The sequence below is a fragment of the Plecotus auritus genome (genome assembly GCF_963455305.1).
Source record: "Plecotus auritus genome assembly, chromosome: 6".
NCBI classification, from domain to species: domain Eukaryota; kingdom Metazoa; phylum Chordata; class Mammalia; order Chiroptera; family Vespertilionidae; genus Plecotus; species Plecotus auritus.
The window spans coordinates 160,617,158-160,639,787 of NC_137773.1; the positions used below are offsets into that span (position 1 = coordinate 160,617,158).

Sequence of the window (22,630 nt, forward strand, 5' to 3'; positions counted from 1 at the left end):
CTGCTACGTGACAGGTATGTGTCAAGTGCTTTACAGTGCACTAGTGTTTAATGCTTACAATGATCTAAGGAGGGATTTTATATAAGGGGAAATTGAGGCTCAGAGAGGTTAAGTAACTTGCCCAAAGTCACACAGCTAGTAAGTAGATGAGTTAAGATTGAATCCAGGCAGGCTGGCTCCAGAGTTCACACTTCCAACTACATGCCTCAATTTGCAGAAAAAAGGAAAGTTCCCTGAAGGAACGAATATCCCAAAAGACTTAAGCCTTGCAGCCTGCTCATAGCTGGGAGATTGGTGAAAATTTCTTTGATATTTTCAAGTTTTCCTTAGCAATTTCTTTCATAAGAACTAAAAGTAAAGCACTTTGAAATTCTCACCTTCTCACATCAAGAAATATTGAAAAACCACTGTTATGAAAGAAAAAAAATCAATGTTATAGTGTTTCTCTAATCTGAACAATTCCATATAGAAACTTAAGAATCTTTAAAAATATTCCCCAGTGTATACTTTTGAACTGATCTGTTCTGCTTAACTGTAGCACTAACAAAATCTTCATATTAGTCAACTAGAAGGTTTGGTAGGTATATTTATTTACTATCTTTCTGCTGTAGTCACTACTTCTACACACCCTGGACCCCAGGGAAGAGAGTAATTCGGCTCCTCTTTCAGGGATTCCAAATCTGCAGACAGCAACAATTCTCCATGCTGGTTTCATTTTCATGCCAAATATGCTTAGGGGCATGGGGAAGGGGGTTAGTCCAGAACCCCCCACCCTTTAGCAGAGCCTGGAGCAGCCGGCAGTACTGCTGACCACATTTGGCCTGAGTTGCTGCTCCTCACAGTGTGTAGTCACACGCCCTTGGACCACTGCCAAAGGCCTTGGAACCTTGGTCTTAGCTGCTGCCATTCTGCCTGCTGGGGGTTGGTTTCTTAGCAATGAAGATGTGGGAGGGGAGAGAGAGAGAGACTTGTAATTCTTGTGTTGGCTTCTGGGGGACTTTCCTATTTTATTGCTCTGACTGGAAAGAAAAAAAAGAGGCTTTATTTCTGTCCCCTTAGCTTCATTTTTAGTTTTCCAGGTTAACTTTTGATCTTTATCTTGGGGTAACTGTGTGTCTTTGACTTAGTCTGTATATCTCAAATTTGCTGCCAGAGATTTTGCCAACCTCTTGCCAGAAAAGTTCTATCCTATATAATAAAAGGCTAAAATATGCAAATCGACCCAACGGCCGAATGACCGGTTGCTATGATATGCACTGACCACCAGGGGGCAGACGCTCAACACAGGAGCTGCCTCCTAGTGGTCAGTGCACTCACACAAGGGGAGTGCCGCTCAGCCAGAAGCCAGGCTCACGGCTGGCAAGTGCAGCGGTGGTGGCAGGAGCCTCTCCCACCTCCACGGCAGCACTAAGGATGTCCAGCTGACAGGGAGCGGGCCTAAGCCATCAGTCGGACATCCCCGAGGACTCCCAGACTGTGAGAGGGCGCAGGCCGGGCTGCGGGACCCCGCCGCCAAATTCACAATTTTCGTGCACTGGGCCTCTAGTGTAGTCATAAGAGAGAATGTTGTTGTCTTCTCCCAACACCTGGTCACACCCATTCTCTTGAACCCAAGACCATTTGCCTTCAATTCTCTGCCCTTGTGTGGCCTTCAGCAAGTTACCTAACCGCCTTGTGTCTCCAGATCTTCCTTGTAAAAAAGAACTACTAAGAGGAGCCATCTCATAGGATCATTATGAGGATCAAGTGAATTAATACATGTAAAATGCTCAGAGCAGAGTGGTGGTGGTGGCTAGCCTATAGTGTATGCTCCAGAACTGTTAGCTATTAATACTGTAAGTTATTATTAGACTAGACCCCAAAGATATTTCTGTCATCTTCTAAGGTAATAATATTAGTCAGGTTATGATACCTGCCTTTCAAATACTCTAATAATGAAGTGTTATCTATCATTTTTATGTGGTTTTATAGTTTGGTAGTTTACTAAGTGTAAACATTGCAGTGTGGTATGCAGACTTGTCATCTTTGCTTTTCAGATTAGGAAGCTGAGGCTCAGGTAGGAGAAGTGACTGCTTAGAGGCAGAGTTAGGAGCTGAGCGTATGCATTCTGTCCTTTTTTATCCTCACCCAAGGATATATTCTTTGTTTTGAGAGAGAAGGGGGAGAAAGAGGGAGAGAGAGAAAGAGGGAGAAACATCATGTGAAAGAGAAACATTAATGTGAGAGAGAAACATCAATCAGTTGCCTCCCATATGCCCCAGACAAGGGATTGAACCTGCAACGGAGGTATGTGCTGTGACCGAGAATCGAACCTGGAAACCCTTGGTGCATGGATGACCCTCCAACCAACTGAGCCAATCGGCCAGGGCTCTTCTGTGCAGTTTCCATGTCTCTGGTGCTACAGGAAATTATTCTACTTGCTGTCCCACTCCTTTGCCTAAAGTGTCCCCACAAGAAGCATCCTTACCCTATATCAGGGCTTTTCAACCTCAGCACTATTTATAACCTGGGACTGATAATTCATTGTTGTTGTTGTTGGGGATGGAGGGAGCTCTCCTGTGCCTTGTGGGATATCTAGTAACATCCCTGGCCTATACCCACGAAAAGCCAGTGGAGGCCCCAAATTATGGCAGCCAAAATTTCCCTAGATACTGCATAATGTCTCTTGGGGGGCAGAATCTGTGTTGGTTAAGAACGGCCACCCTAGCCCAGCTGGCTGGTGTGACTCAGTGGTTGAGCATCAGCCTATGAACCAGGAGGTCACGATTCGATTCCCAGTCAGAACATATGCCCGGGGTGCAGGCTCTGTTCCCAGTGTGGGGTGGGCAGAAGGCAGTCAATCCATGATTCTTTCTCATCATTGATGTTTCTATCTCTCCCTCTCCCTTTCTCTCTGAAATCAATAAAAATACATTAAAAAAAAAAAGAACAGCCACCCTAGATTAAGAAAGAACAAGGGAAATGTGTATGGGGAAAGGGCATGGGGGGAGGGGAAGTCAGGGTTGTCTATCACTTACTAAGCACTTTCTGTGTGTGTGCTGGGCAAGTTGCAAATACTGCCTGCCTGTCACCAGCTCACCAACAGGAATTTTAGGAGTGTCTGCATTTTCAGGAAGGAGACACTGGGGCTTCATGCACACAGGACTCCCGATGGGGCTCAGAGATGTGAAGAAAAGGGACAGAGGAGGGATTCAAATTCAGTGCATCTGGTAGCAAAACCTGTGCCCTTCCCATCACTTCCCTACACACCATTTTCTGCAGGTTCATGGTGTTTTAGTTCTTTTTTGGAAGCAAGAGAATCCACACAAGGAGGATTAAATTGGTTTCAGACATATTTTGAGGCCACTAATATGAGTGTATACCTATAAAAAACAAAACAGAAAAGATCCTTTGCGGCAAACATAACTGAGTGAGCAGAGCATTGTTTTGTTAAGAGGGGTTTGGCTAAATTCTGGTGTAATTTCACTTGAACTTTCTCAGACCGCAGAAGAGTGGCAAGGATTCCCATGTGACAGAGCATAATTTCATTGTCCTCTCCCTTAAGTATCTCAAAAAGCCTCTCCCCATTGCTTTTCTGTGAGGCTGCCACCAACATGGTTGGGAAAAAAAAATGTATTTACAGTACAGAAGCCAAGAAATGTGTATCTGAGACCTTATACATTTTAATGCTCCTATTTTAATCTACTTTGGGCACAGGAAATTTGAACAGATAATAGAATGTCATTTATTAGTGCAATAATTGCTTCTTTAGAAATGATGGGAACCCTGATTAGAAGTGGAATATGGAGCTGAATCGTTTGGTGTTGAGATAAACTCTTCAGGGGGACCTTAATCCTGCGGTGCAATTAGCTTCATGCACACACGACTCCCAAGGCCCGTTCCGGCATTTGTTCAGTTAATACAGTTCCATTTCTGATGCCTCTCAGTTCAGATCATTAATAAGTACTTAGACGGGGCTGCCTGTTAAGTGATTTTAAGGGAGAATTTATTTGAATCCTGTCAAAGCTATCTTAGTATGCCCTAGAAAATAGTGATATAAAGCCTCGTATGTTAAAAACGTCACCCAAAACAACCTATGAGATAATTTTCGACTATATTCCTTGAAGCGAGAAAGCACATTATAAAAATGAAATGTAGGTGCTGAATGTGTCACGGTCCCTTATGAAAATATGACAGCACTTCCCACGGTAAAAGTCAGTCCCAGAAATAATTTCTGCTGCTGGCCGGGAGCCCAGGCAGGTGTAGCTACAGTACAGTGATTAGTGGATACTGAGCCTCCCTCTCTCTCTTTTAAAGGCCCAAACTATCTTGTTCAAAACAACCATGTCTGGGCTCAAACCAGTGTCTGGACAATTATAACCGTGAATTAAAAGAAAGAAAGGGACGCAATTCTGCAGTTCTCAAATTTGGGTAAATAAGACCATACCCATTGATGTTTCTAGCAGAGGAAATAAACGAGGGAGATGGAAAATGAGAAGTGAAAATATGGGGTTTTGTGAAATATACTGGCCCTAACCGGTTTGGCTCAGTGGATAGAGCATCGGCCTTCGGACTGAAAGGTCCCAGGTTCGATTCCGGTCAAGGGCATGTACCTTGGTTGTGGGCACATCCCCAGTAGGAGGCTGATCAATGTTTCTCTCTCATCGATGTTTCTAACTCTCTGTCCTTCTCCCTTCCTCTCTGTAAAAAGGCAATAAAATATATTTAAAAAAAAAAAAGAGTTGTATACTGCATAGGAAGCCATTTAAATCTCTTCTGTAAAGGCCGAGAGGGGTGCTATCTTTTTAAATTTCCTAATTCTAAGGGGCAGAGTTCCTGGTCCCTCCCCTCCCCGTGGATTTGGGAGGAGTAAATGAGTGAAGGCCGATTAAGCACTGAGCACAGCCCCAGGCACATGGTAAGGGCTCAGTAAATAGCAGATCCTATTAGTTCAGGCTCTTCCGGTGCAACTTTGAACCCCCTGCCAACTCAGATCCATTGCCAAAATTCCGTGGGAGAGAACGAAGGCTTCTGGTTTCTGGTGAGCATAAACACACACCCAGCTTGAAGATCTTAATATATTAAGTACTTAACAAGGTGGGGCATTTCATAAGGACCTGTGCAGAGGAAAGCCGACTTGAGTTCCCATGCCAAATTGACTCAGCACAATGCTTGGGATGCTGGGGAGGTGAGGACAGTCACAAGACCTTTTCACAAGTCAGACCTTTTCATGAACGTTGCCCATGTTCCTAGGAATTAATGAGGATTTTCTTACGATGCCTTATTGTGATGGACAGGCATTTCTGGGTGAAGCTGAGAGCCTGCTTTTGCCCAATCGCCCGGGGATGGTATTGCCGCCCACCCTGGGCTGTGTTTTGCCAAAGGAGGCTTTCTTTAAGGAGCCAAAAACCAAAGTCTCCCCCCGGCCCTGCGTTTGGCCCCTGCCTGTGTCCCGCACCTGTTGCATGTGTGGTCAGAATAGCAGGGATTCTCATAACCCCGCTCCAGCCCTCCGCCAGGATCCCGGGTGACCCGGGCAAACACACACTCCTCAGGGTCATGGGCAGGTTACTGAGTCAGGGCTGCCAAAGCCCCACAATGATGTTTTCCTTCTCCCAACACCCCCTCCTTCCCTTGCCTGCCCCAAACCCTGGACTAATCTTGGAGCGGCTTAATAATAACAAAGCCAGCAGCGGTGTGCGGCAAGACCGTTTTAAAGCAGAGTTTTTCTTGTTTGGCAATTACCTAATTTCAGAATGCGATTCACAGATTTGCAAAGCCCATGCATGTGTGGAACCAAACCGCTTCCCCTGAAAGTTGATTAAAAGCAGACCCCCTCACCAAGAGGCGACAGGAAAATTAAATGAGCGACAGTATATGGAGTTCTTTTGCCCCCACTCTAACGTTTGGAGGCATGTAAATTATATTTTAATAAAACACACACACACACACACACACACACACACACACACGCATGCGCACACAGGAGAATCTGGTTCTAATTACTTGTACTTTAGTTGAACTTTGGCGTTTCCTTTGACTTTCTCCCTAATGTATGTGAGCTGTGGGCCTTGCAATCCTGCAGTGAATCCACAGAAAAAGAGGGGAAAATATCCAGACCGGCTCTCTTTGGTGCCAACAAAAATGAAGCCCAACTGAATGTTTTGACCAAATGCAACACTTTGCTATTCTCTCTTAATTAGCTGAAATTACTCCCTCCCATCGGGTCTGGAGCTCTGGGCTCAAATTCCCTGGGGGTCTTGCAGGAAATGCCTTTTGCTTTACAACTCTTTTTTTTTTTCTTTTAAGGCTCAGCTGCCCAGAGAGTGCATTAAAATACTGTCTTAATCATGGAAGGTTCTAGCAAAAAGGCAGTGTTTTCATAAGGCAAGAAGCCTGCCTCTAATCAGGCCCAACATTAAATCCTGAAATCTGTCAACGTGGTTTAGCCAGCAGTAAATTAGTTCTCACAAAGGGGGGGAAAATATTGTATACTGAGCTCTCTCTTAAAAATGGTATCTGCTACTTAATCTAACCTTTAGAAAAAATGCCAAGCATGTTAGGAATTGTGAAGGGAGCTATTGTTGGGGACTCTCTGTGTGTTTAAATGACACTCAGGTGTGTTGTAACAACAAGGACATTTAGACTGTTTTCTCAGGTGAGTTAAGTTTATAAGTGCCAAGTCCTCTTAACAGACAACAGCATTACTTTTTTTTTTCTTTTGAATTTTGGGAATGAATTATCCCCCGGAATTGAGGCGGTGTTTAAGAAAACTGTGTCACTGAGAGTGCTGGCCTTCTACTTTGCACCATTTCAGTCGGTGGAGATTTTGCTTTGTTTTTGTTTTGCCTGCAAACACCCTCTGCGTTCCAAGTCCTTCAGAGCAGTGCTTCTCAAAATGCCATCTGTGGCTGTGTCCTTCCTTAACCTGCCCCTGGCCAGTCCACAACAGGTGTAGACATCGAGAGCAAGTGTTTAGAAACTTGTACAGCAATTGGACAGAGAAATCTGATGTCTACTAACATGTTTTCTAAGTTGGAGGTTGTGTTGTGGTCATCTTTTTCATAATCCTTTTTTTCTAAAGATCCATTGTATTTACATATATTTTTCCCTAGGGATTTGTTTTTATTGAGTTTTATGAATCCTTGATAGATTTAGAGCAGTGGTCGGCAAACTCATTAGTCAACAGAGCCAAATATCAACAGTACAACGATTGAAATTTCTTTTGAGAGCCAAATTTTTTAAACTTAAATTTCTTCTAATGCCACTTCTTCAAAATAGACTCTCCCAGGCCGTGGTATTTTGTGGAAGAGCCACACTCAAGGGGCTAAAGAGCGGCATGTGGCTCGAGAGCCGCAGTTTGCCGACCACGGATTTAGAGTAGAAGGATAAGAAATGGTTCTTTACCATAGAGAGAATGAAAATAACTAATTTAAGCAAATGCCTGCCTACCCCACCTTCCCCAGAATTCTGTTGCTGGTTGCTGGTCTGGATGGACCACATTTTGAGAAGCACTAATGCAGGGCTGGGGAACCCTTTTTCTGCTAAGGGCCATTTGGATATTTATAACATCATTCGTGGCCCATAAAAATTATCAACTTAAAAATTAGCCTGTTATATGTGGTCAAACATTTAATGAACTCACCCCTAATGCCTTGGCAGGGCCAAACCAAATGATTTCGAAGGTCTTATATGGCCTGCGGGCCAGATGTTCCTCACCTCTGAATTAGAGGCAAATGAGACCTGTAATGGATTTTTACACGGGGAAAGTGATCCTAGCTTTGTTTTCCTTAGTGGTAGCCACCTCTGTGTTGCAGGGATGGAGCGGTTTGAAATCCTGGAAGCTCATGTCTGCCCATGCAGGTTTGGGCAGCTTACTGTCTCCTTTCCCACGGGTGCAGCCCAGAGAAGCGCCCTCAGCACCTATGGTGCTGACTCGGCTCTGGGCAGGGAGGGACCCCCGGAGCCAAGCAGAAGTTCTCTGTCTTGGCCATTCCCTGACGAAGCAAGGCAGCCCATCTGGTGAACCGTTGAGATGCCCCATCGGAGGCTGCTGCTTGTCTGGGATGCAATCACCAAAGAGCACTGAGTAAGACAATAAGGAAGCAAGGAAATAAATAACAAGCAGGAGGCCAAAAGCAGATCCGAATTATTCCTCCAAAGGCTGCTTCCCCAAACTGAAATCACGTCAGGACGGCTGGCGTGCAGTTGTCTGGCTGAATGACACAAAGCCTCTTTCTCCCCGCTGGGAAGTCTAAAAACTGCGTTTTTGGCCTGCCTGAGATCGCTGAATGAGCTAATACAGGGCACATTGTCTGCTGAGCCTGCAGAGTTTTCCAGCAAAAATTTTATCATTCCATAGACTGATGGGGCTTGCCTGGAATAAGGAACAAAATGTTTGAGGCCTCTCAAGGGCATTTGATGAATCTAACTCTAATTTAAACGGACTAATAGATTATTGATTTAAGCAGGATGACAGGGAGCAGATCAATGGCCAAGCACTCTGTAGCTACCTTAAATACCAAAGTGACTAGTGAAAGGGGAGCCATTAGGCTGTCTGCCCCCCTTGTTTCCCACTGTCTTAGTGGTGGGGGTGGGGGTGGGGGGACAACAGGGGAAGAGGAACACTAATAAACTTTGCCAAAGTATTTTGCTACATTATCAAAAGGCCAGAGGTTGCATTAAAGTAGGAATTTGCTTTTATTTTTTTATTTTCAATTATTCTTTATTGTTGAAAGTATTATATATGTCCCCCTTTTTCCCCTCTTAATCCCCTCTATCCCCCTCCTGCCCCACCCCCCACCTCAGGCCTTCAGTGCCCTATTGTCTCTGTCCATGGGTTATGCATCTATGCATACAAGGTCTTTGATTGATTACCTTCCACCCCTCGCCACCCTCCCCTGCCTTCTCTCTGAGATTCCCCACTCTGTTCCATGCTTCCATGTCTCTGGATCCACTCTATTCATCAGTTTATTTTGTTACTTAGATTCCACATATGAGTGAGATCATGTGATACTTGTCTTTCTCTGACTGACTTATTTCACTTAGCCTGATATTCTCCAGGTCCCTCCATGCTGTCTCAAAGGGTAAAAGATTCTTCTTTTTCACTGCTGCATAGTATTCCATGGTATAAATGTACCACAACTGTTTATCCAGGCACTTGAGCTGTTTCCAGATTTTAGCTATTGTAAATTTCGCTGCTATGAACATAGGGGTGCATACATTCTTTCTGATTAGGGCTTTGGGTTTCTTAGGATATATTCCTAGAAGTGGGATCACTGGGTCAAATGGCAGTTCCATATTTAATTTTTTTAGGAAATTCCATATTGTTTTTCATAATGGCTGCACCAGTCTGCATTCCCACCAGCAGTGTACTAGGGTTTCCTTTTCTCTACATCCTCGCCAGCACTTGTAGGAATCTACTTTTATATAGATGCCATATCCATATCCTGGCTGTAATCTATAATTCTAGAACTTGCCGTGGAGAGTTTAAGACTAGCTTTAGCAGTCTGATTAAACCATTGTGACCCTTCCTCCCTCCCTCCCTCGTTCTCTCTCTTCTTTCTCTTCCTTTCTTCCTTTCTTTCTTCCTTCCTTTCTTTTCTTTTCCTTTCTTCCTTCCTTTCTTTCTTTCTTCCTTTCTTTCTTCCTTTCTTTCTTTCTTTCTTTCTTTCTTTCTTTCTTTCTTTCTTTCTTTCTTTCTTTCTTTCTTTCATTATTCTCAGTGTTATAGGCCACATGGAGGAAATAAAGAGCTACAGATCACCAATTTTGAGGGTGATATTTGAATATATGAAGGCACACATATTCTTTACTACAAGTGGGAAATTCTGAACATGATTATTTCTTGTCATATATATGCCTTTTCTGTTGAGGTTTGTGTGGGATTCATTTATGGCATTCATATGATTCAAATGCAACCCACAGTAGAAAGAATCAATTTACCTGTCAAAACACAGCCTGGTCATCTCCTCTGGGAAGCCTCCCTTGATTTCTCCTGGGCTGAATATCCTTGAAACTTACTTTGTTATTATAATACCAGTAGTTCCCAAACTGCTGCAATTTGGATTCACCTGGGAATATTTTGTTTTTTAAAAAAAGCATGCTCATGCTTGGTTTCTACTCCCAGACATTCTGGCATAACAGGTCTGAATAAAATCTGTGCCTTAGGATGGTTGAAAACTCCCCCGATAGTTCTAATATATAGCCAAGTCTGGGAACTACTGTTATATTTGAACCGTTCATTTACTCTCTATTAGACCAAACTTGTCAAGGCTAAGGGGATGATACCACGCACTGTCCATGGCATGTAACACAATGCTTGGCATGTTATAGTCACTCAGCAAAAATAAACCATGGAGGAGGTGAACATCCATTGTGCAGATATGGGAAAGTTCATAGCGGCACAGGTGAAATCACCACAGCCTTCATAAAAGTCCAGAGCCTTCACAATTGATGGCTTACAATAGCACATTTCCATTCATGGCAGCTATTCAGGAAAAGCCTTCTAGATTCATTTATTTATTATACATGGCTCTCATCCTTAGAAAAAGTGTTTTTCCAACCTATGCTGGACTCCCTTGAGTACATGTATTTGAAGTGACATATTTATGGAAACTACCACCCACTTTTGAAATTCAGGGCATAGCTCTGACAACTGAATCCAGCCCTAACAATTCTATTTACAACTTCCCTAGTCAAGCTAGATTAGCTGTTCTACATGAGTGAGTAGGACATTGAAACCCCCCCCCACCACCACCACCACCACAAACACACACACAAACACATACACTGCTTCCGTAGAGAACACAATGCAGGATTGGTCACAGTGGTGGCCACGTGGCTCTGTCGGCGTTGGGGAAGTGCTTGGACAGAAGTGGAGGCACACAAGTAGAACCCATCCAGAAGCTTTGGGAAGCATCCAGGGAAGATTCAGTTACCGATTTCAGGAGTGTTAACTGACACAGCCTTTCTAGAAGTCAATTTATCAACATGAATTGAAAACTAACAAAATAATTGTTAAATAACCACCACTTTGAGTGAATAATTCCACTTCTGAGAATTTATCCTAAGGAAATAGAGATGTGCTGAGATTAGCTGCAAAGATATTCATCCTAATGGAATGTTTCTGGGGGGAAACATTTTTTGACAAGGAAATAAACTAACAGAAAAAGTTAAACTAAGTCCCAAATAGAAGAATCTATAGTACAATTCCATTTTAGTAAACAAACCCAAAGCATTTGTATGTATAGGAAAATGGCCTGGAAGGCGTATGCCAAGATGATAACAGGGTTTCTCTCTGAGTGAAAAACTTGTGGATGAACTTGTGTGTGTTTTTTTGTTGTTGTTAGTTTTTTTGTTTATTTGAACAAAGAGTGATATATTATTTTGTACTTTTAACAAGTACTGTTTTCTTCTTGATGTTATTATTACTCATTTGCTTTCCGTGAAGCTGATAAGTATGAGGAATGTTTTTGCATTTACAGCCAAATAAGTGATCTGATAAGCTTTAGGGACATCTCATATGCCAACCCATCTGTAGAACATTTGATATAATTGTGCCAAGCTGTGCAGAGTAGGGGCTTTCTTCATTCCAGATACCTCTGTTCTAACCAATGAAGACTCTAATAGGGTTATCTACTAGACCCGTGCTAATCTAATGAATTCATTCCAAGATTCTTTCGAATGATAAAAATTCTAAAATAATAAGTGATTCTATTCTAAAAGGATACTTATTTTTTTAAGTAAGCAAATGAGCATATGAAAGCTATTTGATTTCCAGTTTTATAATTTCATGACTTAGAGGGACACTTAGTGTTTATAAAGAAAAAGAATTATCAATTCAACAAATATTTATTGATTATTTACCTATTATGTGTCAGGACCTCTTCTAGGCCTGGAACACAGTTGTAAACAATATAGATAAGTGCTTTGGCCTCATTATACCCATCCTGGAGGGTGTGGCAGAGGTATAATATAAATGTGCACACAAACTTTCTAAAGTTAGGGAATTTTATAGAAATTAAAAATAAATAATGGCTTGGAGTGAGGAATGGGGTAGGGCATTTTACTCAGAGACGTCTTCTCTGAGAAGGTGACATTACCTCTAAGATCTAAGAGGTGGGAAGGAACCAGAGGCGTGAAAGTTTGAGAATTTCCATGTAGCAAATATTCAAATATTCATTTGCCTTAAGTTGGTATAAGAGCTTGTCCTATTCAAGAGATAGAATAGAAGCCAAATGTTTAGAGGTTAATAAGTTAGGAGAACCCTTGATATTGCTAATGGCCATATCATGTAGAGCTTCATAGGACATAGCAAGGAGTTGGGCTTTGATCTAATTGGTGATTATCAAAGAGTTTTAGGGCAGGTAAGTGAAAGGGATTGATTTTAACTTTTTGAACAGTTATCTTACTGCTTGTTTGAAGAATGGACTCCAGCATAGAGGAGTAGATACAGTGAAGAGGTTATTGCAGTAGTTGAGGTGAATTCATAGCCTGGTGTGGCAGCAGGATTGCGAGATGAGGTTTTATTAAGTGTGTCTAGTGCAGTGGTTGGCAAACTCATTAGTCAACAGAGCCAGATATCAACAGTACAATGATCGAAATTTCTTTTGAGAGCCAAATTTTTTAAACTTAAACTTTTTCTAACACCACTTCTTCAAAATAGACTTGCCCAGGCCGAGGTATTTTGTGGAAGAGCCACAGTCAAGGGGCCAAAAAGCTGCATGTGGCTCGCGAGCCTCAGTTTGCCAACCTCTGGTGTAGTGGATGAGTTGACTCAACTTGCTGAAAGTTTGGTTATAGGACAATTCAGTTAGCAGAATATCTACTCTGGGAGACTAGGGACAGTGAAACAACTGGAATTTTTATACACTGAGAAATCTTCTGTTGTCAAGTGATTTGGACATTAGAAGATTCTAGAACATTTATTGATCATTTTACTACTTTTCCTATATCCATCAGACTTTATGAACATTTTTGCCTATGATAGGAATAGGGCTGGGCTTTATTTGTACATAAAACATGTACAGTAGGTATTGTAGAATACTTAAGTTCTAGGAATTTCTATTTCCCATGGAATTTGAGTGATTAAACAATGAAATGGGGGAATTCCATCTTTTTAAATCTGGACTAAAGATCAACATGACTCTGTGTCATCATTAGTGCAAAGCAGGGGTCCTCAAACACTAGCTGTACATTTGCTCTCCTGGGGTTTTGTTAAAATGCAGATTCTGATTCCATAGATTTGAGCTGGGGTCTGATACCATGTTTTCTACTAAGTTCTGAAGTGATGCTGATGCTGTGGGTCCCGGGAGGCCTCTTTGAGTAGCGAAGGTCTTGCCAATATTATTATTAATGAAGATCGGTTATGGATGCATGCCAGAGGCCCTCCCCATGTGCTTGAAGAATGGCAACTTGGGGCATTTTCTTCATTTGTCCTCAGGAAATTTGCTATTGGTTAAATGAACAACAGGCTCAAACGAGTTATTTCTTAGACTCTATCTCAATGAGAAGCTGAGAAAATGCAAGAACCCCTTTCATGTCCCATGCGGTTCAGGGTTCAGGTTCAGGGTTTGGGTTCTGGAGGAGGCCACACACAAATGAAAGAGACTAGAAAGGTATTAATTTGGGAATACTGGGGGCCAGGCTGGAGCCCACCTCTAGGGGGAGGACTATCCCTTGCTCTGGCCTTGCAATCCCTTTTATTAAGGTTTGGGATCCACCCATAGCCAATCAGCAAGGATTTACATAAGATTGACAGGTGGAAGTTGCTTCAGCTACCAATGTCTCAATCAGAGGACAATGGGCGGCTTCCGACATCTCCCCCATTTCTTTTCTTTAAAAAAATCTTGCAGCTGCAGACTAAAAATAAACATATAAGAACAAAAAATGAGACAAGCAATAATGGTTATGCTGAGAGGCAAATGAATCACTCTGTAGTAAGTTTCTTTCTGGGCCAATAGTTCTTTGAGTCCCAATTTCAATGTCCAATAGTTTTGAGTCCCAATTTCAATGTCAAACAGTTCCTTATGTGTACATGTCAGCAATGATATTTCCGTTCTGGATGGTGGACAAATGGTGGCAATGCAGGTCTGACCCTCTCTGGTTTGGTCCTGGCAACCTGCAGCGACGCACAGCTGCTGACTGCTAGTATGGTAAGGCATCGTCAGTATCTTCCATCTCTGGACTGTTTCTCCTCTTGTCTTCATGGCTGGAGCAGTCCTGTCAATTCCTCTCTGTTGCAGGAATCCACATGGTCTTGGAGTTGTTTTCTGAAAATATACAAACATATTCTCCACCAAAAGTTAATAAAGGAATATTTTCTATAAATTTGACTTGGGATCCTTTTTATTTTTGCCCAAACGATTTTCCTTTGGCTTATTTTGACACCATGTGTGTTTTTCATGGGTGTCTTGCTGTTAGCATTAAAAATGAAAATTAATTTTCTAAAGTAAAAAATTTCTAGATGTAATTTACTTACAGGATATTTTTCCTTACATGATATTACTCCACTATCCCCCCCTTTTTTTATTTAATTATTAGGAGGCTTTTGGAAATTTTATAATGCATTCTTGATAACAAAAATATGACTGCTTTAGGTTCATAGCATGTTAAGCAATTTTACCATGAGATGAACTACCAATAAAAATTTTAGTTACTACTTCAGGAACAGCTTTTTGTCCAGTACAATTAAACTTATTTCAATTAGCCAATTTAAATTAATCTGAAAACTTAACTACTATTTTACTGTCAAATTTCATACTCTAACAACAATCTTAGTTTACCCTGTAAATATTAGTGGAAAGGATTATTTGCATTCTTGAGTAGGCCCTGAGCATTCCTGGTGCTAGGCTGGATTTAGATATAGGGCAGCTGCTGTCAGCCAAGTCTCTTGTCTGTTACCTGAGTCCTGATCTGAGCTGGGCGTGGGAAGCGAAGCAGCCATGGGGGCAGGAGACCTCCCTCAGAAAGGGTGAGGGTTCAGGCCCCTGCAAAGTTGGGGGGGGGTGAGGGTCTGTGCCCCACCTCTGTTGACCCCCAAGTTCTCTCCTGATGGCCCCTCTGTGACTGTGCCTGTCTTAGGTTGTTCCTTCCCTGAGGAATCTTACCCGTCTCTGGCTAACCAGCCATCCTCCGGGGCCAAGCAGGGTGATATGAGGTTCAGTTCTGTCTCCTTGGTAGCCTATGCCCCCGTGGCCTCCACGCCCAGCACCTGCCTTGGGATCCCCTCGCCTGCTGGCGGGGCCCAGGCACTAATCACATATCTTGGGGAACCCAGGTTTCTTCTCCAGGGAGGGCCCAGCTCACACAATTGGGTAAGAGACAGATCCATGGTACCAGCCACCATGAGGCTTCAAGCTCAGCATGAACAGAGAGCTCAGGCAACAGCTGTGGGCAATTGGATTGTGAGAAATGGTGCCTCTTGGCAAAAAGGGCAAGATGAGCCAATATAGAATGCTCAGGTGCCTTCCCAGGGGGCCCTCTACACAGGGTAAGGGATTAAATCTTTTCATGTCCTTTTTAAATTGCTGCCAAACATTCAAAGAATTAGTTTGTAAGTTTGTTTGGGATAATTGTACAATATGCTGTTGTAATTCTAAAATATCAAGAGTTGTGTTACCTTTGTCTCCAAGCACCAAGAAGATGATTTTTTATTGATTCCCAAGGGTGTGAGGTACTGTTATAGGTAATGGGGGTAACACAAATCTGGGAAAAATTATAATGACATTGTAGAATAATATCATGTAAGGATATTCTTTGCTCTAGGCCATGGCAATTCAATTTCAAACTGGCTGTCAATTTCTTTTTGTAACTTCATATAAACTTTGTCAGGTAGGCAAAAACACAAATTACTTACTTTAGTTCAAGAGGCCAAATATATTGACTTTCAATTACAATCCTTATGACATTTGAAGGAAACCTCTCTTTATTTCCTTCAAAATAATTTTCAGGCTACAGAGAGTTTCATTTAAAAATCTTTGTCACATGAAACAATTTCTCTTAAGGTTATGGTGACCACTAGTATGAATTAGATTTAATATTTTAATAACAATCCACAGTTTATCCTGTAAATACCAGTGAAAGAGATTTCAAAATTTTCAAATTTCTCCTTTTTATTAAGCTAGAATTTTATTTTTAAAGAGTATCCCCATTGTCTGATTTGCATATATAGAGGGATCATGGGAAGCCTTCAGTAACTTTATTCAAAGGAAGGGGTTAGCCTTTACGGTTTCAAGATGGCAGCCCCCAGGGGAGTGGCAAGCCATGTGGCCATCATGGCAGCTGCCAAAGACAGGCAGTCCTCACGGTGACTGTAAAAACTGTTAAAGCCAAAACTACACTGCAGACAAACAGAAATCTTACTAGCAGTTTCTGGTCTTTATTAGAATTGTTTATAAAAATATTGGCTTTATATTTAGCTGAAAACCTTGATTATAATTTAAAAAGGTAATTTATTTAAGTAATTAAAGTAAGTATCTTCATTTAAAAAGCAAAGCAAATTTAGTAAATGTTTACATCTGATTCACAAGCCACAAATGTTGCCCCGCCTCTAGCTTAATTAAGAATGCAGGTGGCTTGGGGCTTTTTGTCATTTTAAATTCTGCTGTTGGATTTTAAGAAAAATTTAATTACTTCATTTTGCCCTTCTTAGAGGCCAAAACCTTCATAGCATTTAAAATATAGTTATTAATTTTTATTTGATAAAGCTTTCCATGTAATTTCAAATATATTAGATTGGTTAAATTTAAAATATTTCCTTGAAGAAGAGAGAATAAATTTCTTGTATTACTCCAGGCGCCCTTGGAGCTTCCCAAGAATCATCTCTCGGTTACAGCCTTGAAATTTTAACATGAAAAAAACCATCAAATATATATATATATATATATACATATATATATATATCCATATATGATTTAAAGATTATAATACTTTTTATAAGATATCAATTAGATTTTAAACTGGTCTTTATATTAAAAATTTTTAGTTGGGAATCACAGAATTAATCCTTCTTTTTTAATTAGACCAATAAACAACATATTTTGAATTCCTAATTATTAGAGAAAACACAATATTTTAATTTTCTCAAAAATAAGTTTTTATACTTTAGGCATTTAATTACCACAACCACATTTTTTCCCAATTTAATTTGCACTTTGAACTTTTAAAGCTGGCAGGTCAAATATATTTAGCATTTCCTAGATTAATAATACTTTACATTTCTAAGAAAAATCCAAGACATAATCAATTAATAGCTTCAATTCTGTCCTCTAGGTTTTTCTCATGAGGCAAATTTAAACTATAATTTTTATTTGCCAGTGGCTCTGGAAAACCAGGTTTGGTCTATTTGAATGTAAATTACCACACTTTTCAAAGATGGCTCCTGGTGGAAACTGGTCTACCTGTCTGCTGGTTCTGCTGGTGGAAGCAAACCTGTAGCCATTCAAATGCAAATTAACACATTCTTTAAAGATGGCTGCTGGCAGGAAACTGAATTACCTGTCTGCTGGGGGAAGGGCATCTACCCCTTCCTCCATTAACAAAGGGCGTAGCCAGTTTCCATCTGGGCTACTTAGATTTTTATAATTAATACATTATTTACCTATATTTCAACAATTTCTTTGAGATTCTAGAGTCAATTCTAATTATTTTAAAGCATTTACTTTGGATAAATTCTATAAAAGAGACAAATTTACTTATTTTCTTGAAGGCCTTAAAAGTTAACTTTGACTGAGGTTCATTAGCATTTTAAAAACTACTCTTTATTATGGAAATGCCAATCCTGCTACAGCTAGAAAAGCTTGAATTTCTTTCCCTGGGTCAACTTCGCCATTTTTCTTAGGAAAAAAACAAACAGTTCTGGGTTTTTCCTTTCTGCAGCCCTTGTAGAGAGATTCCAGCTTAAAACCCTATCTAATATGTCCAAAAATTGGACCATGCACGCATTTGTTTTTAAGCCAGTCTTCTCTCCCCATGAGTACAGAAATTCCAGACACATTTTTAAATTTTTAAAACTTTTTCATGATGAGAAAGGAAACTTTAAATTAGCATACTGGGAGAGTGGCCTTCCATATTGGATTGCCACGTGTCTCCCTTCCCGCACATCCTGCTAGCTCTGGGGGAAGCATCAGTAACAGATCTGGCTGCATTTCTTTTCATGCTTAATAGATAAAGACAGATCTTAAATTTTTTTCTTTCTTTTTCACTTTCCAAAGTAATAACTATCACCCAGTTTGGCCAAGATTTGCATTTCCCTGCGAGTTCTTCCATAATTTTTAAACAAAACATTGAGTAATCTCATTGCGGGAGAGCAGATAGCCCTGCCCTCTCCTGCCACCTTTGAATTTCTCCGCACCAGAGGCGGTTTCAGCAGTGGAGTTTCACTTCTCATTACAGATTTTAGATTCCAAATAAAAAATAAGATTTTAATTTGAACAAGAAACCACATTATTTTATAACCTAATTTTTCCCCATTAGCCTGGCTGAAAAAGACGTTCCCACCCTACTTACAGATCCGGTTTCTATAGCTGGCCGTGGGCTTTGCATGCAGTGAATTTTTTCCACACCTTTTCTCGGTGTATTTTTCCTTCCTTCGCTCTAGGCTTGTGGTTGGCAAACGGCGGCTCGTGAGCCACATGCGGCTCTTTGGCCCCTTGAGTGTGGCTCTTCCACAAAATACCATGGCCTGGGCGAGTCTATTTTGAAGAAGTGGCATTAGAAGAAGTTTAAGTTTAAAAAATTTGGCTCTCAGAAGAAATTTCGATCATTGTACTGTTGATATTTGGCTCTGTTGACTAATGAATTTGCCAATCACTGCTCTAGGTGAAAAATATCATCTCCTCCAGATGTTCCATGTTTGGGCACCAGTTGCGAGAACCCCTTTCACGTCCCGCGTGGTTCAGGGTTCAGGTTCAGGGTTCGGGTTCTGGAGGAGGCCGCACACAAATGAAAGAGACTAGAAAAGTATTAATTTGGGAATATTGGGGCCAGGTGGGAGCCCACCTCAAGGGGGAGGACTACCCCTCCCTCTGGCCTTGTAATCCCTTTTATTAAGGTTTGGGATCCACCCATAGCCAGTAATAGCCAATCAGCAAGGATTTACATAAGATTGACAGGTGGAAGTTGCTTCAGCGACCAATGTCTCAGAGGACAATGGGCAGCTTCCGACAGTAAACTGAAGGGTAGAAAGAGCCTGGCCTTTGCAGTACACGATATGACTCTGTTTTGGCTCTACCACTGCCCTTTTGATCTTGGACAAGTCACTGTACGCCTCTGACTATTTCTCTTCAGGGTGAAATGGTGATAAAATTGTCTCTCTTGCAATGGGAGAAAGAGACATACGGGGTTACTTTGTAAACTGTTGAGCACCCCATCAGTGTCAGTATCCCAATGCTGTGCCTACAGTGACCACTGGTTTTGTGGGCCTTTCTTTGCGAGTGTTGTTGCTGGATTTGGGGTAGAGGTCTATGAATTCACTGGTAAAACAGAAATGAACTGAAATCCATTTTCTCTTTTTCTCCCCCCACCCCATCTCCATTGCAGCGATTGAAACCCAGAGCACCAGCTCTGAGGAACTCGTCCCGAGTCCACCGTCTCCACTTCCTCCCCCTCGCGTATACAAACCCTGCTTCGTCTGCCAGGACAAATCATCGGGGTACCACTATGGGGTCAGCGCATGCGAGGGCTGCAAGGTGAGTTCCCAGGGCTCTGTGCCTGGCGCGCTCTCATTCTCCACGTGCTCCATGGCAGTGACCTCCCAGCTCCAGAAATGGGCTGCTTTGACATCTGTAACATCACCTTCAATCAGCGCGGTGGCCTCGGTGGCCTTTAATGGTCTCATTCCTTACTTATATCTCATTCGTTAAAAATTCAGAAACTTCTGCAGATGACGGATGGGGGCCACGTGTTCTCGGGCCCTTACAATAACTCATAACAGCCCCTTTCAGGTAATAAGAGCCGTTTGAAGGAGTTCTGAAAAGCATACTCCTGTTTCTCTTTAAAATGTGCCATCGGGTGTCTCTGTAGTTTTATTTTATTTTTAAATATGACTGACAGGCCACTGAATCAACTTGCAGAGAATCCAAGGTTGAAATTGGGATTTATCTTCTGGCTGTTTCCTCAGCCCCATGGCCTTTGAATTACAGTTTGATTTTCAGCCTGTAGGGACTTGCTACTGTGTGTGTGTCATAAATTCAGGGGGACTGGATTTAAAATTCCAGCCTCCAGAGTGGTGGAGGCCGAACATGTGTCAGGGAGGATATGGCTGCTTTGAATCAAGCTAGACAATTGTTATCGAATCCAACAGGCTTAATTGAGTGAAAGAGCTTTTTTTTTTTAGAGAGAGAGAGAGAAGAAACAAAGAATGACTTCACAGGCAAATCCAACTCATCCGTAGACAGTTTTTCAAAGGAACTATGGCTGTCTTGAGGCAGCCCTTCCCTAGATAGACAGCCTCTTTGTGTTCTCTCCGATGGGTGTTCAGGTCTGTGGTTTATATACCTACATTGCCTGATCCATTGGTAATGGTAAACAGGTTGGAATAATCCCACAGGTGCTCCCATCAAGTGCTTTATGGCACCTGGTATTTGGTTTGTCAGCGTTAGCACTTGTTGTTCCTGTGTGTATTGGTCAGGCACTATTGTGTAACAAACCATCCTAAAACCGAGTGGCTTAAAACAATAACTTTTTATTTAGCCTACAATTCTCTGGGTCAGCACTTTAGGCCAGGCTCCTCCGGGTGCTTTGTGTATCCATCGTGTATCTCTGGTCAGCTGCAGATTGGCGAGTGGGCTGGGGACCCTCTACTCTGCTCAGCTCTCCTCCATGTGGCCTCTCATTCCCATTGGGCTGGCCCTGGCCATTCACATAGGCAGGGGTCCAGGAGAGAGAACAAGAGCACACGGGTCTCTGAAGGCCTAGGTTCAGAAGTGGCTCACGGTCACTTCTGACAGGTTCCCTTGGCCCAAGCAAGTCATCAGGCCAGTCCATACTCAAGAGGTTGGAACATAAACTCAACTTCTCAATTTGAGGAGCTGCAAAGTGATATTATAAGAGGCAGGAATACAGAAGGAGGAAAACGGGTTATTTTTACATTCACTCTACCACACTGCATGTCTAACTGCCTATGTATACACAGTGGATAGGACTCTCTATTGCCCAGCATCTCACACACAACCTGTCATAGAGAGGGGGTTGAACAAACACATAAATGTCACTCAGCCTCTCAATGAAACTATGTGTATTTCCCCTTCTTTCAAATCGTTTGAATAAACATGTATTATTTTACAGGGTAAGGCCAGTTAGGGAAAATTCATTAAAGACTTAGGTATATATCTCTGGCTCTGGGATTGGTTAGGTTAAAGGAATTCCCTTTCCTTCAGTAGTCTCAGATATAGTGGTCAGGAAAGTTAACACAGCAACCAGTTGGCAGATGGATAAAAAGCAAAATATTTGTGCATCTAATTATTGCTTTATTGTTTGGTAACCTCTAGCTGAATTTAAATTTGTCCTGAGATTTGGGAAGGCTTCAGAATACCAGTTCACTTTGTCCAATATATAAATAATATTGTGCAATATTAAAATCTTCTAGCCCTAACTGGTTTTGCTCAATAGACAGAGCGTCAGTTCATGGACTAAAGGGTCCCGGGTTTGCTTCCAGTCAAGGGTGCTGCGTACTTCAGTTGTAGGCTCGATCCCCGGCCCTGATCAGAACTCATGTGGGAGGCAACCAATCCATGTGTCTCTCTCTCTCTGTCTCCTCCCTCCCTTCTACTCTCTCTAAAAATCAATGGAAAAATATCCTTGGATTAGGATTAACAACGACAACAAAATAATACTCTTCTAGTACTCATTTGAAAGTTAAATGAAAAGGCACTCCTTAATTTCAAAAACGTTTAAGTCATCTCATGTCCAGAAATCTTATGGAGGTTGTAACTCAGCTTACCTGTTCCCATTATGTCCTGGGAAAGAAATTACCCAGCATGACTCTTCTCATCATGCCAGATTCCAGGCCCTACAGATCAAGCTGCCCCGCAATCTTCATGGAACAAACTGTTTTAATCAGCTGTTAGCTAATTCCCTGAATCTCTTGTTTTAATTTAGGATTCTGACTCTTTTTAGGAAAACCCCCAATAAAAACAAAACCCATATCAGCACAAACAACTTTGATACACTTGGTTAAACTGTTCCAAGTCATATTCTGATAAGTCTTTTTAACAGAGCAATAAGCCCAGTAAGGTCAGATGAGCTCGCCTGTTACTTGTCAAATTTGAGGATTTTTGCCTGGGGGGCGGGTCTCTGAAAACATGGACTGCCTTTTCCCTTTGGAAAAGACTGGTCAGCATTTTCGCTTGCTGGGAAAAGGCAGTGACAAAATTCACAGAACTGAAAAACAGGAGAATGTGAAAGTATAATGTAATAACCAAAGGAAAAGAATTATTATCATTTTTTTAAAGTACCAATGCAGTACAGAGTTTATTGTATAAAAAGTACAAAATGAAAACAACCATAGTTCCACCCTGGGAGAAATTCCCTACTAATCCTGTTTTTCTATGTGTATATGATGTTGCTATTTTTGTTTCTTGCAAAAATAGAATTTTACCTTGCACACTGGTTTTAACCTGGTTTTTAATAATCTTTCATGACCACAATT

The 22,630-nt window shown here is 41.6% G+C and overlaps 1 protein-coding gene across 6 annotated transcripts in view; it reads left to right on the forward strand.

The window, feature by feature from the left end:
- RARB (retinoic acid receptor beta) overlaps window positions 1-22,630 on the forward strand; it is a 728,677-nt gene that overhangs the window by 514,371 nt on the left and 191,676 nt on the right. For all 6 annotated transcript variants that reach the window (XM_080674944.1, XM_080674948.1, XM_080674945.1 and 3 more), the window contains one exon: window positions 19,522-19,670. In XM_080674944.1, coding sequence (XP_080531070.1) covers window positions 19,522-19,670 — 149 coding nt within the window. The remainder of the gene's footprint in view (window positions 1-19,521; window positions 19,671-22,630) is intronic.